Source organism: Arachis stenosperma, chromosome 8 (assembly GCF_014773155.1).
Source record: "Arachis stenosperma cultivar V10309 chromosome 8, arast.V10309.gnm1.PFL2, whole genome shotgun sequence".
NCBI classification, from domain to species: Eukaryota; Viridiplantae; Streptophyta; class Magnoliopsida; order Fabales; family Fabaceae; genus Arachis; species Arachis stenosperma.
Genome location: NC_080384.1, coordinates 13,200,855 through 13,219,429, shown reverse-complemented (window position 1 = coordinate 13,219,429; position 18,575 = coordinate 13,200,855). Strand labels below are relative to the sequence as shown.

General features: G+C 31.1%; 2 protein-coding genes and 1 long non-coding RNA gene across 4 annotated transcripts; all 3 read right to left on the bottom strand.

Annotated features, from left to right (window-relative positions):
* Positions 1 to 3,804: 3,804 nt before the first annotated feature.
* Positions 3,805 to 6,133, bottom strand: LOC130944472 (uncharacterized protein At4g08330, chloroplastic-like). 2 transcript variants are annotated; one of them, XM_057872806.1, is made up of 3 exons: positions 5,901 to 6,133; positions 5,181 to 5,498; positions 3,805 to 4,589 (listed from the first exon to the last, which is right to left on the bottom strand). In XM_057872806.1, the coding sequence occupies exons 1-3, from the start codon at positions 5,951 to 5,953 to the stop codon at positions 4,529 to 4,531; spliced, it is 432 nt and encodes a 143-aa protein (XP_057728789.1). In that variant the 5' UTR covers positions 5,954 to 6,133; the 3' UTR covers positions 3,805 to 4,528. The 2 variants fall into 2 exon arrangements, with proteins under 2 accessions (XP_057728789.1, XP_057728788.1); XM_057872805.1 differs by having other exon boundaries at positions 3,805 to 4,555.
* A 1,513-nt stretch (positions 6,134 to 7,646) lies between these two features.
* On the bottom strand, positions 7,647 to 9,973 carry LOC130944473 (uncharacterized). The gene is made up of 4 exons (XR_009072050.1): positions 9,743 to 9,973; positions 9,597 to 9,651; positions 9,380 to 9,508; positions 7,647 to 7,903 (listed from the first exon to the last, which is right to left on the bottom strand). It is a non-coding gene; the product is annotated as an uncharacterized LOC130944473 (long non-coding RNA).
* Positions 9,974 to 12,113: 2,140 nt separating this feature from the next.
* LOC130944471 (photosystem II 22 kDa protein, chloroplastic) lies at positions 12,114 to 14,505 on the bottom strand. The gene is made up of 4 exons (XM_057872804.1): positions 14,131 to 14,505; positions 13,917 to 14,030; positions 13,021 to 13,261; positions 12,114 to 12,451 (listed from the first exon to the last, which is right to left on the bottom strand). Exons 1-4 carry the CDS (start codon positions 14,344 to 14,346, stop codon positions 12,207 to 12,209), a joined length of 816 nt encoding a protein of 271 aa, XP_057728787.1. The 5' UTR covers positions 14,347 to 14,505; the 3' UTR covers positions 12,114 to 12,206.
* Positions 14,506 to 18,575: the final 4,070 nt, after the last annotated feature.

The following is an 18,575-nucleotide window of genomic DNA, read 5'->3' as shown; positions in this document are numbered from 1 at the left end:
AAGGTCTCTGCTTCTCACTGGTCGCTTTCACTTACTTCTCTGACTCACTGAGTCAATTAACTCGTTCTTCACCCCCAAATCGAGATTCCCTGAAATCCTAAAACTCCAATTTCCACTGCATGTCACTACTTTTACTTCCCAATTCCTTCCTCCTTCGTCTTCTGATTCATTTCAATTGATTCAATTTTGCGGATCCATGGAGGAATCTCCATCTCCCAAACCAGAGTTCGAATCTACAACCACAACTCTAACATGCTGCGATTTCGAACTCAGCAACAACAACAGCTGCAGCAATAGCAGCTTCTGCAGCAGCGAGGTCATGCTTCCAAAGAAGAACACTAACAACAACGATAGAGGTGAGGTTGTGAACGGTTACATTGTGTACTCGCGAAGGAAGACGAAGAATCTCCATGAAGAAGACGAAGAGCAAGAGAAGAAGGTAAGTTCCGAGGGCAGAAATGGAATTATAAAGGTGGAGGAGGAAAGTAGTGAGGTGGTGGTGATTCAGAACGATGTCGTTTTAGGAAGGTTGAAGAGGAATAGGAAGCCAACGTGGAAAACGGTGGTGGATAAGTGTGAAGTTGGAGAAGAATAAAAAGCGGTGGTTTTCAAGACGAAGTCGTCGGAGAAGGTTATTGTCGTTAGCAGAAGGCCCGTCACCGTTAAAGAGCTCTTCGACACTGGTTTGCTCGATGGAGTTCCCGTTTTTTACATGGGTTGCAAGAAGGATTCAACTTCCGGATTACGGGGTGTAATTCAAGATGGGGGAATATTGTGCTCATGCTGTATTTGCAATGGACGCAAGATTATTCCTCCATCCCAATTCGAGATTCATGCTTGCAATACATACAATAGAGCAGCACAATATGTTTGTCTTGAGAATTGGAAGAGCTTGCTTGAACTTTTGAGAACATGCAGAGCAGTTCCCCTGCATGCTTTGGAAGGTGGTTCTATTGGCTTGTGGAGGTGGTTCTTTGGTTGGTCTGGAAAGGAAATTAGCAAGTGTGTTTTGGAGGCCTTTTATGTGTCTCACTTCAAATTTATAGCGGGAGAATCAATCTTTCCATCGCAAGAATTGAGAGTCTGGCAAGATATTTTTCTTGATCTCCAGCATTGATGGGAAAGAGGTGTTATCCATTACCACAGTAAAATGATAAAAACTGAGGTGGAAATTGAATTTTTCTATCCCTCTTTTGACAGCAAGAATCTCTTTGTAAGTGGCATGGTAATGTTTTTCAGATTCTTTGAACTTTCTGCTAGCATGTGCACAATAGTGTCTTGTCCCATCAATCTCTTCAAGCAGCACAGCTCCCCAGAATTCATCACTAGTATCTGTCTGCAATATTCTTTTTCCTATGCTAGGAATCTTTAAAGGAGGGGGTCCTGTGCTATCTTCTTCAGGGTTTTGACAGCTGTGATTTGCTCTGGTCCCCATGGTGGGGGCTTCTTTTGCAAGAGTTTTGACAGTTGGCTGGTGTGTTTAGTCACATCTGGGATAAAGTCTCTGATGTAGTTGACAATTCCCAAGAACTGTTGGACTTGTTTGACTGTCATGTTTTCATCAGGGAAGTTGATTAGTCCTTTGGCAATGTGTTCCCCTGGTTGAAAGAACCCATCTTCGAAAACCATTTTAAGAAATTCGATTCTTTTCTTGGCAATAAAGCTCTTTTCACATAATATTTTTTAAGAAAAGGTTTACCTACTTTATGTATCTATACACAATTTTTGTTTTAGTTTTATATTTAAATTTTAAGCCTTTTACAAATTTGCCAACCTAACTAATCCAGTATTTATTATTACTACCGCATGCATTATTGAAGCAATTATTGCATACATGAAAGTGGATTAATAGGCACCATTGATAAAAGATAATGTTTGTTGAGCCAACCCGGCATGGTCCCAATTGCGATGAAGGTGACATCTTCCTCTTCATAGTCATGGGTAATGCTTTTGACTTTTTGACTTTTGGACGGTTCGAGGCATCAATATAATGCAAATATAATGATAAAGTATATTTTTTATTTTGTTTTGATTTTTATTTGTATTAACTATTAAATTTGTTTCTAACGATTAATTTAAAAAAATTATGATTAATTTATTAATAATTTTACAACAATAATTTTTAATATAAAAAAATCAGACATAATTATTATATATTATTATTAAAATAATTTTAAATTTTTTAAAAATTTAGTTATTAAGAATATATTTGATGAATATAAAAATTTTTTGATATAAAATTAAAATAAAAAAATGAAACATATTTTAAAAATATTTAACAAACTTTAAAAATAAAAAATACACTTTAATTAAGTGATTGTATTCTTTACCAAGATATTTGGTGAAATTCAAATTGTGATTTTTTTTTCCTTTTTTGTTTTCTGGGCTTTAGTTAAGCAACAAATCGAAGGCAAATTAAAGACCCATGAACATTCCTTTAGGCATTTGTTAAGCTACCAACAGTGAGTTGAAGCCCGGATCAGATAGTAGATTTATCTATTTTTTGAAAAATTATATCAGGTTTAATTTCTAGTTAAGAATAAAATGTGGTTTAAGAATTTCATAGTATAAGTAAATGGGTGAGTGAGTGAGTGGATGTATAAATATTTAGAGGAGTGCTACACATACAAGTCTTTTTGACTTACAAGTCTTACAAGTTATTAGGCATTTTAATGCGTTATTCAGCGTTTTCTGTTTTCAAAGCGCTACACTCAGAACCGTTCTTCTTCTTCTTCTTCGTTTTTTTTTTCGATGCTTTGAAGAAAAAGAAGCAGCAGAAGATGAGGAAAAAGAGAAAGAGTTCTGAATTATGCAACGAATTTTGGGTGTATTTCTTAAATACTTTGGGTGTATTTTTCGTAATCTTTTGGGTGTATTTCTGTAATCCTTTTGAAGATAATGGAATTTCAGAAATACACCCAAACGATTACAGAAGTACACCCAAAATGATTACAGAAATACACCCAAAGGATTACAGAAATACACTCAAACGGTTACATAAATTCACCCAAACGATTATAGAAATACACCCAAAGGATTACAGAAAATACACCCAAAGGATTTAAAGAAATACACCCAAAATTCGTTAAAATATATCTTATGCATAATTCAGAACTCTTTCTCTTTTTTCTCTTCATCTTCTACTGCTTCTTCTTCTTCAAAAACGATTTCGTCATGAAAAATCGAAAAAAAAAGATAAAACAGAGAGAAAAGAACGTAAATGAAGAAGAAGAGGAAGACGATGAAGAAGAACGTGCAGAAACGAAAGAAAAGGAGAAGAAGAAGAGTAAAAAGAAGAAGAACGTGCAGCAAGAAGAAGAAGAAGGAGAAAGAGAAGGCAAGAAACGAAAGAAAAGAAGAAGGAGAAGACGAAGAGGAAGAAGAATGGTTCAAAGCGTGTTTTGAACGTTAGTTTTAATTGAACTTGTAAGGCTTACAAGCCTTAATCGCTTGTATGCCAAGAATTATTCAAATATTTAAATAGTGTAATGACAAAAAAAAAAAAATATATGCTGACAATCCTACTCTAAAGATTCACATGTAATTGGTTGTCCACTTATGTTACTTTGCTAGTCATGTTGTCAACTTTTTTATTTATTAAGTAAACTCTAATAACGGACCCTGCAACTCAAACGTTCAAAGAAGACATAACTAAAGCTATTTTTAATATAATATCCAAGCCTTGTGATTTTCATGGGATCCTCAGCATCAAACAATACCCTTTATCACATTCAAATCAAGCATCATCATGAAAAATGAGAATCCTTCGACCTTACAACACAAAAAATTGAAAAGGAATAAAAAGTGTATAGGAAAAGAAAGATCAATAGAAAGGGTGCACACAGAGGACATATATAGTAAAATAGAAGACAATAGCTCTGGATATACAGGAAAATGGAGTTTGAGAACATCCATGATGGACCAAAAAAAAAAAACCTGATTGAACAAGTTCTCATCAAAATTCTAGATTTTCCAAATCTCAAATTTTGAGCTTTTTCAATAAAAGCGGCATGAATTCAGGGAGGAGATGAGTGAAGTGAGACTAACATTTATGCCGGTATATTTGTGTGCAGAGAGAGAACGGAGGGGGAAGTGAGAGTGAGTTCCATGTTTGGTATTTAATATAATTCAACCCTAACTAACTAGATTTACATCCTCTAAAGTTTGAATTTTATTTTAAAAAATAAAGTGTGATCTCTCACCATTTATTTCATAAATAAGACAAAAAATAAATATAAAAAAAAATTATTCAAGGGTAGAAGATCACATTTCATTCTCTAAAGTAAAATTTAAACTTTAGAGGATTCGAATCCTAACTAATTTGGATTGGTCGAATAGTTAGCTTATTTGTTCGCCACTTAAACAAATATTGGGGGGTTTGAATTCCACCTTGTGCATACAGTAATCAATTGGCTAAAAATAAACCTTTAAATAGAGTTCAAATCCGGGACGAATTCTTAACCTATTGGATTGATCATGGCCAACCAAAAAAATATAATTCAACCCACTTCCACCGCCACCAATATTACTATAGACGCCGTTGGTGTTCTGCAACCTGTTCGACAACAACATCTTCTTCAACCGTTCTCCTACATTAAAAATCTACAATCTCACACTAAAGAGAATAATAATTTTTTCACATACACACAAAAGGATAAAATCTAAAATATCTCATTTTTATTAATTAATTCTAACTTTATTTTTTATACAAATTAAATTAAAATTTTATTTTTATTTCAATCTCTATCTTTCATTTTACACCAAACACAATATTATTTCAGTTTCTATCTCTTAATTTTTATCTCTCAATCTCAATCTCTCCATTTCTGTATTGATAAATGACATTTTAGATTTCATCTACAATTTCAAAATAATTTAGGTGCACTATATTATTAAAATAAAAAATCAAAGATCCAAAAAGATACTCACTCTATATTAAATTCTCATATAATAACACCTTATAAAATTTAGTGGAAGAGAAAAGGAACACAAAAACATAAATAAAAAAATTTTTGCACCATTTACATTAATGAGGTTGCAACTTTATGTTTGTTCTTGTATATAGCCGGTTATTAACAAATTACTACAAATTATATTAAATTAAGTTTCAAGCAACAACGGTGATCCCATTATTGTCTTGAGAAGACGAAGGTTGTAATGCACGGATTCGAATTTCGTACTTTGTATAACTTGATGGTTCGGATTCAGCAGCTCCAACTGAGACAAGAGGAATGGATGAAGATGAAGTGTTATAAGCGTATCCAATGTGGTTGCAACATTTGCGACAAATAAGCTTGGTTTTGCGGCGGAACAAACGCCATGAGAGTTTAGATAAGTGAGGGGCGCACTCGATTTCATCGACATGGCCAAATCTATCATCATCGACGTTGGAGAATGTTATGATGCCTCGTTTTATGGATTTCCCATATTTTGAACCGATTGTTGAGATGTCACGGTTCGAGGAAGATAGGTTAAGCTCATAACCGCAGCTACCACAGCTGCCACGGACACAAGAAGAAGAAATAAAAATCAATTACAAAGTGATTTTGAGTCGTTTATTTTACTATAATCTATTTTAATATAAAAATTATCAAATATATATCAGTCACACAATTTTACTTTTTATTAAAATTAAATTTAAAAAATCAATTTAACCTAAATTTTCGTTTACAAACTTTAATCCAAATACACATAAATAAAGAAAAATCCGGAATTGGCAGTTATTAGTGTTCTGTTCTCAAGTGAAGTATATAAAATTTTTCTGGGTGGCTTCAAAAAGGGACTCGATGATCAGTGATTAATCACTGTATAGCAACAAAAAGAATCTACTTATTCAGATGGATCTGTGATTGAAGTAAAATTAAAGAATATTCCAGCAGAGAGAGGGGTAGAGAGAGAACCTGTAACGTACATCCCTGTGAGAAGTGGAACGAGCATCAGAAATAGAAGGCATGTTGTGATTGAGAGGAAGAAGAAGGGTTGCAGTTGCAGGACACAAGACAAATGAGGAAAAACGAAAAGGAAACGGACTCGTTGGTAGTTAGTGTTTGTGCCGTTTACTATGGAATATGGAGAGAGAGAGAGAGAGAAGAAACTAGAAAGCGTGTAGACGACACCACGACGTTGACGTTGACGCTAACGCCACGCTGTTTCGCAAAGTGTTAAATCTAATTCCTAAATGGTGATATACTACATGGATGGACGGCTCAGGTTTAAGGAGGAAAAAATATCACCTAAAATTGAAAATTGATAAGGAAAAAAAATATTAATCATGATTAAATTTGTAACTTTTAGTTTTTAAACAAAGCTAATAATTTAATTTTCATGCATACATTCAAATATTCAATTATGTATTATTATATCTTTAAAAATTAATTAATTTATAAATTTATTATTTAAAAAATATTCAAATATATGAATTTGACTGAATTACTAAAATTTTTTATACTATCAATGTATTAAAATTAGATTTTAAATATAAAAAAAAGATAATTTGTATATGTAACTAAGAAAATAATTTTTTACTTAAAAAATAAAATATTTATCATTTCAACTTATCAATCTCAAATTTATTATAATTACACATGTAATTAATCAAATAACTATGTTATGTGTACACCAAAATTAATTATTAGTATAAAAAATATTAAAATATAAATATACATTAAAAATAAATTAAATTACACATATATTTATACACAAATATATTAGTGAGTGATTTTATTAGTAGCTGATTTTAATACATAAATAATATTTTTATTAATCAAAAGGTAAATTAATAAATACTTTAGTATTTGTAAAAGTATAATTAAATATATCATGCAATAAAAATCAACGGCCTGTGAGTTTTCTGCTACAATATTTCATGAATGATTTAGACACTTCAATCCTCGCTGTTAAGTCTCTACTCTAGTGCTAGTTTATCCAATATGAAGCAATTAGAATATTTAGGAATCTTTATGTTTCAGAGTTTCATCACTAGTATATAATACAACCAAATCCATCATTTATTGACATGTATATCTCATAATAACGCGCGTGAACTACGGAAACTGGAAGTTGCAATCATTTTTAATCAGAATGTTCCATGACCTAAAAGCCAATAGTCCAAAGCTCACATGGCAGGATTGGAATAATGGTTTGCCTAACAACTAGAGCAATTTACACAATTAAAATGAGTATGAAGATTCTTTATTCAAATGCAATATTTTTAATTTATTTATATGAGTGTCTTTTTTTATTATAATATAAAATGTGGTAGGTAATCACGGTTTTCAATTTATGCATAAACTGTAGGAGGTTACCATGATTTACACTTAAGAAACGTTGCACATAAACTGCGGCTGTTTACCACATATTATGAAGGAAAAATGCTACTAAAAACCATGCTTGGTCACCATGTAACACCATACCACGCTAAGCTTTACGCTTAAGCCGTAAAACAGAGGTGGTGTGGTATTACGACCTCTAAAATAAAATAAGTACATATAATAACAGAAGAATTATAATATGCTAGGAGCCGTGAAGAAAAGAGGAAACAAAATCGCAAAATAAAAGCGTAACGCTCAAGGAACGGGTTAACCTGCGTGCTAAGGAAACCATAACTATTAAACATATGATAACAGAAGTAGGAATAGAGTGCCAAAGATACAAAATAACAAGCTCCTAACTCAGCCTGCGAAGTCAAGACTGGCCGAAGAATATTTACATATATATACATACATATCCAGAACCCAAAAGTACATATACACAATCCTGCCTCTCCATAAACCTCTAGGAGGATCAAAAGAACAAGTTATGCGGAGAGAAAACCAAGTATATATATACACATCATAGCATAACAAAATAACCCTGTAACCACTCCGCTTCAAAGGTCCAGACGCCTAACGAGATGCCTCTCGACCTGCATATGAAAAACAACAACATAGTATGGAATGAGAACCGGAGGTTCTCAGTATGGTAAAGGTGCCACACACATAATATATAAGGTCCTGGGAATGCCAAAGGCAATCCTAGAACGCCGACACTCAGATTATAGAGCTTAAAGTATTAAATAGAAGCCATAAAAGGTGGTTTACTAAGGATATTTAAACCTAACTTAACTTAACCTTAAATCTAAATCCCATTCTGCCATTCCTCCTTACCTCCAACTCCATCATGCATTTTCACAGACAAGTAAACAAACAAAGGCAAGCACAAGAAGGTTACAAGTATTGCAGATAACAAATATACATTTAACATGGCAAGTACATTTAGGCACACCCAGTTAGTACACAAGCAAGTAATTCAAGTAATATGCATATGATGCATGCTTGTCCTATGGATGATGAGGCTCATCTGTCGGTTATCCAGCCAACCCGACAAGTCTGAATTGTATTTAGACTGTCCCCCGACGTGCATCCCCAAGAGTCTATGCATAGTTTTTCTCAAATAATCAATAATACTCAATGGGGTAACATTCCCGGGAATTTATATAGTGCCCGGTCACACACTTACGTCGTAGGGTCAACAGAGTATCGAGTTTTCAACCTGGTACACGTGGTGGCAAGCCACGACACTTAATCCAGGGAATCTCGTATCTCAGATTATTCAAATTCATAAGCCATATAAATAATTCAATTATAATTCATCAACTTCAACATCATTCTCAATCGCATTTCATTCATCATCATACATCAATCATATTCAATCCTTATCCTTCATTATCACACCTCCCATTCCGTCCATCAATAGTTCCAATTCAAAAGATAACTCATTCTTTTCTAAATGAATCAAACTTAAAACATACTCATTTTCTTAATAACTCTAAATCAAACCATATAACCTTTGAATCTAAATCTTTTTAAATAATCATATAAACAAAATCTCTAATTTTTTATAAAATTTCAGCAGCATCTCCTCTAAAACTCGGACTTTGCCACCCTTTTCGGGTCCAAACCTGCTTTCTTTTCAATTCAACATACCCTTCCTCATTATCATAACAATCTCCACAAAAAATCTACCTCAGATCAACAATTAAACTCATACAATATTCAAATCCAACAACCAAAATTCAACTAAGAGTCATAGTTCACAAATCCTAGGCTTTTAACACAAAATACCTCAAATCAATAATTCACCGAATCATTAATTAATCAACAAGCACCAAACCAACCATGTTCATCAACAATAACATTCAACTATAATTCTCTCCAAATTAACATAACAACATTCACCATCCAAAATTAATAACTAATTATCCAATAAACTTCAACCAATTATATTCATCGACAAATTACTAAATATTAAACATACACCTGCATTCCAACTTATCCTATGGTCATCTAGTCTAAGTTTTCACAGAACATTATATATTAAATGCAAGAAACCTAAACCATACCTTAGCCGATTCCCAAGTGTTATTCCAAGAAAATTTTCCTAAAAGAACACAGCCCTCAAAACCTCAACTAATCCGCTTCCTCCAAGTTCCAATATTCACAATTTCAAGCTCCAATTATTTATTCACAACCTAATACACATTCATAACACATATATATCCAATTTAATACTCAAAGCTCAAATTCAAAGAAAATAAAATAGAATTATCGTATCCTCACCTTACCCAAGCTTCACATAAGTAAGAGTGAACGTTTCTCTCAAGCTAATTGGATCCTAAAACATCAGAAATCAAAGAAATTCAACCTTCCCATTAAAAATTTGAAAATTGGGGAAAAAAATGGCTGGAAGTGATTAAACAAGTTACCAGTGAAATTGTTCCGATAGAAACGTAGAGTTCGACGCGGTGAACGCGTGACCGCAAACGGTGCAGCAATTGGAGCTCGAACGGAGAAGTTACGGGATATTGAATTCACCTAAACGAATTTCTCTTCTTCTCTTCCCTGGGAGGCTTGCTGCGTCGTTGAGGGAAATGAAGAGAATAAGAGCCCGTGGCTCTTTTTAATTGTTGGACCAATTGGGCCCACAGCCCGGTTTGGGCCCGGTTTAACCGGTTCGGTCCGTTCGATCCAATCTTAGACCGATTTCTTCGAAATTGGTGTCAAAATTCTCGTTTCGATGAGCTCTATCATAATTTAATATAATATTCATATTTCTAATCTTCCTTATTAAAAATTAATTTATTGACTAATTATCTACTAATTTAACCGGGGTTTACACACCACGGTTTATGAAAAAAAGCTATGAGCATAAAACCTGGTTGGCTACCACGATTTATGCTTTTTTATTTCTATTTCGCATAACTTTCAATCACTTCGTCTTCTTTGTTGTAACTTTTTTAACAATTTATGATAGTTTTTAACAATTTGTGATAATATGAAAGATGTTTATTTATACTGAATTAAGGCACAATTTGAGTATATATTTTTTTGCATTCATATAGTTTACATACAAAAATTAAGAATAAAGCGATTTTTTTTTTAAAAAAAGTATATTTTAGAAGGGATGAAGAGAAAAAAAAAAGTCTTAACTTATATAGTTTAGTACTCACTACGTACTCTGTGATATACTGTACTGTACTCTAACTTGTAATTCGGTCTCAATGCATTTTAATTTTTATAATTTTATATTTTTATTTAATTACGACCAGTCAATTAGAATCAATAGCAATGGATGAGAATGAATTGTATAATAATAAGGTTGAACAAAAGCGAATATTCAATGATAGGATAATCATTTCAAATGCAACCTTATGCGTTGGGAGAAAGGTTAAGTTATTTGAAGTATCAAAGGTGAAATTGTTTCAACTTCTTGGTTGTCCTTTTTTATACTTCAAACAATTTAACTTTTTTCGGACCGCGCAAGATTGCATTTGAAATGATTATCCTATCATTGAATATTAGCTTTTGTTCAACCTTATTATTATATCATTCATTCTTATTCATTGCTACTGATTCCAATTGACTGATCATAATTAAATAAAAATATAAAATTATAAAAATTAAAATACATTGAGATCGAATTACAAGTTAGAGTATAGTACAATATATCATAGAGTACGTAGTGAGTACTAAATCATATAAGTTAAGACTATTTTTTTTTCTCTTCATCCCTTCTAAAATATACTTTCTTTTTTCTTAAAAATCGGTTCATTCTTAATTTTTGTATGTAAACCATATGAATGCAAAAAAATATATACTCCATTTACTCTCAATTTTTTTATTGTGCCTTAATCTAATATAAATAAACATCTTTCGTACTATCACAAATTGTTAAAAAAGTTATAACCACTTTTTTTATAGTTATCATAAAAATGAGAAATTTTTTGTATGCTTAACTATGAGTCATTTTTTCTTGCAATTTTTTAGAGAAAAAAAATAAAAATAATACATAATTAATTTAATAAATAGAAAAAGATGCAAAGAGATAAAAAAATTAATAAAAGTAGACAAATAGCTGAAAAAAGACAATGGAATAAGAAAGAAAGCGAAGTGATTGGAAGTTATGCGAAATAGGAATAAGAAAGTATAAACTGTGATAGCCAACAAGGTTTTATGCTCGTAGTTTTTTTTCATAAACCGTGGTGACCAAGCACGGTTTCTAATAGTATTTTTCCTTCCTAATCCGTGGTAAGCCGCGATTTATGTATAACGTTTCCTAAGTGTAAACCGTGCCAATCTCCTACGGTTTGTGTTACCTACCACGGTTTACATAATAACAAAAAAAGACACTTACATAAACGAATTAGAAATGTTGCATTTGAGTAAAGAATCTTAATTAAGTAAATTGTCCTAACAACTATTTTAGTCACATTTATTTATGCATACAAAAATAAAAAATATTAAAAAATTATGAGAATTTATTATTTTTAATTATTAGTTAGTCCTCAACATTTAAAAGTATAAAATAAAATATATTATTAAATTATTAAATTAAAAAATTAAATTAAAAAAATTGAATTAATAATTAATTAATCATAAAAAAATAATAAATTATGATGATTTTAGTATTTCTGTATAAAAATTTTATTTTAAAGCTTTTACATATTTAATGTTAGTTGAAAACTTTACCGAGTGGAATGTTGAACGTTGAAACTCGGATATGCACATATTAATGACGTAAATATGGAGATTGGAGTGTATGATCCGTGCTACTTTTAAGGAGATAGAGATGCATGGTGATAGAAGTGTTTGTTTGGCAAGAAATGAATGCACAGATCATACAAATTTTTGTTCTGTCTAAGTACAAGAAATAAGGTTGTTAGTGGCATCCTAATCTTCCTCTTCATCTGTGACAAATTTACCAGTTCCAGGATTGAGAGCAGCAATGAAGAAGAAAGCAACATTGAACAACACAAGGGGTTCAATTTCATTGATGGGTACCCCTGTCTCAATGTTGAGTTGTGCTAGTGCTCCTTTCCCTGTAATAATCTCTCCAATTAAAGAGAATGCAAATCCCAATTGAGCCAATCTTCCAACAAATAGTTCGTTTGCTTTGGTGAATCCAAACAAAGGACCTACTCATACAAAAACAACCAAACCATTTTCATCACAATTCAATCAATCTAACCAATTTTCATTTACATTACCAAAACTGCTATGTGCAAAAAAATAGTCATCATATATTTCTGTATAAATATATATTGTTTAATTTATTTTTAATATATATATTTTATATTGATAGTTAATTCGGTAAATAATTTTATATTACTATGTGTAAAAACCTACTTTTCAATACTCTCGATGAGATTAATTATCCTGTATTTAGTTAATATAATCTTTAAAATCAACTCGTACATACCAAAATTCAATCACTATATATTTATGTATAAGTATCTGTATTGAAACTCTTTTAATCATTTACAACATATATTTTATATGAATAATTAATTTTTTATATATATGTACAGTTCTTCTATTAGGAGGATTTGAAATTAAAGTCACTATGTGTCTAGGTCTATAATCAATCCCACATTGGTATCTATTAACAGATAAAGGGTAAAATTCTTATAAATTTAGAATGTAAAACATGTTTAATATGGTAGCACATAATAATTAAATATATTAAATTATAGAATTGTGTTACCTCCTTCTTTGAGACCAAGAGCTGATCTGAAGCCTTTGCCTGGAGGAATGACACCTCCAGTGTTAGGTTCATCATCATCAACGAATTTACCACGGTCACCAAGTGCTCCAATGGCTCCAAGCAGTGTGAAAAGGATGAAGAAAAGGAGAAGAGGCTCAGCTTCATAAATTGGAATCCCTGTTTCCAAGTTCAGTTGTGCTAAAATTCCTTTCCCAGTAATTGCTTCTCCCAAAATTGATGCCTGCACAAATTATGTGCCTTTTTTTGTCATCACATTCCATTCTTTTTTCTATAATATCTTCTTTTAGTATCAAATAATTGGCAATTCAGAGAAACTAGTATCTTACTTTTTTTTAACATATCATTTTGTTTGAGTTGAAAATTATTTTGACCCAGAAAGCATATCTGATAGTGAATTTGGAAATTGTAAAAACAAGGTAAATTTGCTTTGCTCAACGAAAGTGAAGTCTTCTATATAAAGTACTATAGACTACCGAAGATTGATTAAAATAAATAACTAAAGAAGAAAAAAAAGTTCAGAGGGCAACATTTTTATTAAGATCTAACTAGTATTTAATTAGCAAAAAAAGTGAATAATTTTTATCATTAGATGTAATCTCACATCATTAAAAATACTAATGATAACTAATTAATTACTATAAATCACAAAATTTACTGCCCCCTAACACTCGTCAATAAAAAAATAATGTAAGAAACTATTTTTTTGGGTTAATATTTGTTAATTTTTTTTAAATTATTTTAAAATTTAAATTCTAAATTATAAATCTTTAATTTTAAATTCTAAATTCTAAATCTAAATCTTAAAATTCAGTAATGTTAGCTAACTAAAAATTAGTTCTGTATTTTTCGTAAATAAATAAATGATTTATACTCACAGCAAAACCAAGCATGGCAACACGACCAACAAAGAGCTCGTTCTGCTTAGTAAAACCAAACCCTCCAGAAGTTCCAAATATACCATCTTCAACCTTTGGCTTTGGCTTTACAACCTGTAGGGAAACTAAATTCATTAGTTCAAGAAAAAACAAGCTCTTAGCTTTATTAATGTTATTATAAGAAAATAAGAGAAAAAGAATGCATTATGTGTACCTTAGGAGGGGCTTTGGTCTTGGATTTGAAGAGTGCCAGAGTTGTGAATGTAGGAGGTGAAAAAGAGAGAGAATTAGAAGGAATTGGGTTGAATGGGAGATGACAGAATTTAGGCCTCAATCTTTGATTCTGAAGTTGAAGCAAAGTGTCTTTCTTCAAATCCATGGAGTAAGTAGTTGAGACACTAGACATGAGCAACATAGTTTGAGCCATCATTATTGTTATTATTATTGCTTGCTTCCTTCCACACAAACAAAGATAGATGATGAGAAACCTTAGTATGATGCTATCTACTATGTTCTTACTTGTTAGTAATAGTTTACCTAAATATCATAGTAGAAATATATGGGAATATAGCATCTAAAAACAAGGGTGTGGATATGGTGTAAGAATTGATGACAGGCAAATACAATGCCCACGTCTCCTCTATCAAATGTACCATATATTTTCATCGTGATAATGTTTTTTGATTTAAGCTATTATAATGCAAAATTATTGGTGTATTATCTAATTTATAAACTTAATTTTTTGGGACCTTTCATTTTCTACCTCAAACTTTGGTCGGTACACTCAGATCTTGGTTGCAAAATGTCATAAACTTTAGTTTTAGAAGAATCCACAATTTAATTAAGAATAATATGATCGATAATTCATGATTTTTACACTATTTTATCTGAGTTGAGATTAAAATCTAAATTGGAAGGTAAGGACAAAGGGACACATGTGTGGATTGTTTTGAAGTGTGGCTCAGTCTCATTGTTCCACAATTTAAACTCACTAGTCACTAGCTAGTTCAAGTTAACCTAACTCCCAGTTGATAGGGAGAAGTGGACAAGGAAATCTGAAGTTGACAAATCATAACTTGACACGACCACAACCGTTTCAATGGATTACGGATATTCCCTACTACACAAAAATCTGTTATGTTATTTCTCTTTTTGGACACGACGCTTTATGTATGCTTTGTTTTTGTTCATTATGTGTTATATTATTTTAGTTGCCCAAATTTTACAACTTTTTGTTCCTCTTTCGTTAAGGCCTGAGCCCAACACATTTTTATAAAATGAAATTGGACTTTTTTTATGGTCTTAATTATTTAAGTCTACAAGTTAGGGGTGTGCATGGCGCGGATGAAATTGAGTTTGATGTGACCTAAATCTGACGCGAAATATATACCTGGTCTATTTATTAGACCCGCACCCGACCCTAGACCCGATGAAACCTATACACTTTCAGGCCACGATTATATCAGATAAAAATCGGGTGAAAATCGAGCCGTTAACATTACATTATCTTGATACATTCTTATAAGCTAACATCTAAAAATAACCAAATTTCCAAGACTCCAACCATTATTTGACATGGTAAAATTCATTTAGAAAAATATAACAAGAACCAACTCTTCTCTAAAATTAAAGCATAACCATAATCAATACTAATATTGTCTAATAACACCAAATATTTAAATCAATACAAATAACACAATATTATGCATTAATTAGTCTAAAATCTTGTGCATGTTAAACATAAAATATTAACTTATAGTCTTATAATAACTAATAATACAAAATATTAAGGTTTACAATACTTAAATTTCACATAAAAGTAGCCATCATCCATCACTAATAACACAAAATATTAATTATGTATGATGACCGGGCCACCGGGCCGATTTCGGGTGACTAGAGCCATGACCTGGACCCGACCCGAAATAATGATCGGGTCTATTTTTGAGACCCTTACCCGGCTCTAAACACGGTAAAATCACACCAAATTAGTCCCTAAAGTGTTCGGGATCAGGCCGGATCTTCGAGTCGGGCAGGGCCATGCACACCCTTACTACAAGTTAATATACTGTGGTGGCTGAGACATGCGATGTAGTGGCAAAATTAAGTCACACCAGGCTTGAATCCTAGCAATGGTGGCTAGGTTAGTGTGAGTGTATGAGTAGGGCTGGCAATATATATTCTATCTGCAGATATCTAATCCGGACCAACCCGTTTGAATAGAGTTGTCTACCCTACCCGCTGTGGGTAGGTAGGGTAGGGTGCAAATTTGTTTACGGGTAAGGTAGGGTACGGGTTTAGGGTATATCCTACCCTACCCTATCCGCACCCTTAATATATTATATAATATATATGTAAAAGTTATGTATGTAGTGAAGAAAGTGAGTCTTGTACTCACAATCTTCTTCTTGTAAAAACTTTGAAATAATCACTAAGCTAGTTGATGATCATATTATTTGTAATTTTATGTTGGATTTCTTTAAGATTTTATTATTTTTAGTTTTAATTTGAACTTAGTTTTTTATTTTCTATTTTATTAATATGTATGAAATTTGGAATGGTTGAATTTTATATTCATTTGAATTTTTTTTTTGTTTCTGCGGGTAGAATCGGGTAGGGTAGGATTTAGAATTTTAGGGTGTGGGTAGGGTTAAGGTTGAGAGATTCTCAACCCGCAGGTAGGTAGAATAGGTAGAGTCTTAAAGAAAGTTTTCAACTCGCGGATAGGGTTAGGGTAGAGTCTAAACCCTACCCTACCCATTGCCAGCCTTATGTATGAATATGTTTGTATGACTAAAAGAAAAAGAAATTAATATACAGTGATATAATATTCTGTTAATATGTGTCTTACTATTGATAACTTTTTTTTGCCTTAAATTAGAGTAATAATAGTCTTCATTGAATAAAAATTAATAGATCGATGTTATTTATTAAATTATATATAAATATTAGACGATTTACTTTGATAATTTTTAATGGTTATAGTTATCATATATTTGTGAATAGAATATTCCCACAATAATATAATAGTAGAATTTTTTTTGGCTTGCAATTATAATAGTAATTAACAAAATACTTTAATTTCGAACACCTAATACTCTAGAGTGTTGGAAATAAATTTAAATTTTATTCGAAACTCATAAAATACAAATTTTCATTCTCCTCTTGAGAGAGTAAATTGATTTTAAAATGGGTCGGGGAGCCCCACCAACCAAGATAGGTTCAAAATGCTAATTCATCTCGCTTTATGGTGGATTAACGGATTGTCTGCTTAACTGTTAAAAAAATTCATTAAAATTAATAAAAAATAATAATTAAAAAAATTAAATACAAATAAAAAATAGTCAAATTATAATATAATTTTTTTACTATCCATTTTTTAATTTTTAACTTTATTAAAATTATTTAAAATAATATTTGTCAATAGAATTATTTTTATTTTAAAAAATTAGTCATATAATTTGAATATATATACGAAAGTGTAAAATAAAATAAGTAAAATTAATAACTAAAAAAAAAATAAAAACAAAAATAAAAAATATTTAAAAATTATATAATTATTTATTTTATAGCACTAATTACTCTTTTATTTAATAAAATAAAAATAAAAATAAAAATCTTTGATCTAACGAATTGGCTCACCTGCCCCACCAAAATTTACAAATTGATGGATCAGCCCAATAAGTTCGGCCTATTTTAACGCCTCTAATCAACATACTGTTTAATTTATCAATATTTACGTTGAGAATATTTATATTTCTAATAACAAGAAATTAAGTGCTTTACAAAAATTAATAATATACCAACGCTATAGAAATCAAGAAGTTGGACAATGTTGAATAAATTGACCTTTAAAATTATTTGATATTATATTTATATAAGTTATTAAGAAATTGAGTACATCTTTTGTATATAATATTTATTTCGGTACATTGTTTTTTGTTTTCAATAAACATAAGTTATTTAATCAACAATAATCTGACCAAGTAATATTTAAAATAGTCAAACATTGAAGTCAGGTTGGAGAAATGATCCAGCGATATTAAGGTCAGAATTGATACCTATATGATAACTATTTATAGAATACAATTCTTATATATCATAAACACATATGAGATAGATCACTTGTGCCCAATTTTGTATTAAAAAAATTATTTAATATAAATAACTTTACACATTGGGGTAATTGTTGAAACTAGCTTAGCCTGTGAAGATGGAAAATGTGATGTTGCGAATTTATCATCAAACAGAAAATTATTGAACAGAAAAAAAAGTTAAGAATAACATATATAATCATATTTAGTTTTTTACTTCATAATTCAAAATAAAATTGAATACAATACTACAAGAAAATTACAGATATCCGAAGGAATTTTACACATGTATCAGCACATTGAATTAGTGATGCATTGGAGATTTTATGATGTTGATGGTAATCATAAGCATCGCATACTTTTATGTAGTGTCATGGTCAAATGATAACGCATAAAGTCGAGAATAAATGTGAGTACAAGACTACTGAATATGGATATGTGAAGTGATTTGATTGTTTCTATTTTAAATTTTTGATTGCTTTGTAGAGAATAAATAATTAGGAGTTAATTACTAATTTATAGATGATTAGATAATAGGCTAATTTATGTGGTGGGTTGTGTGATG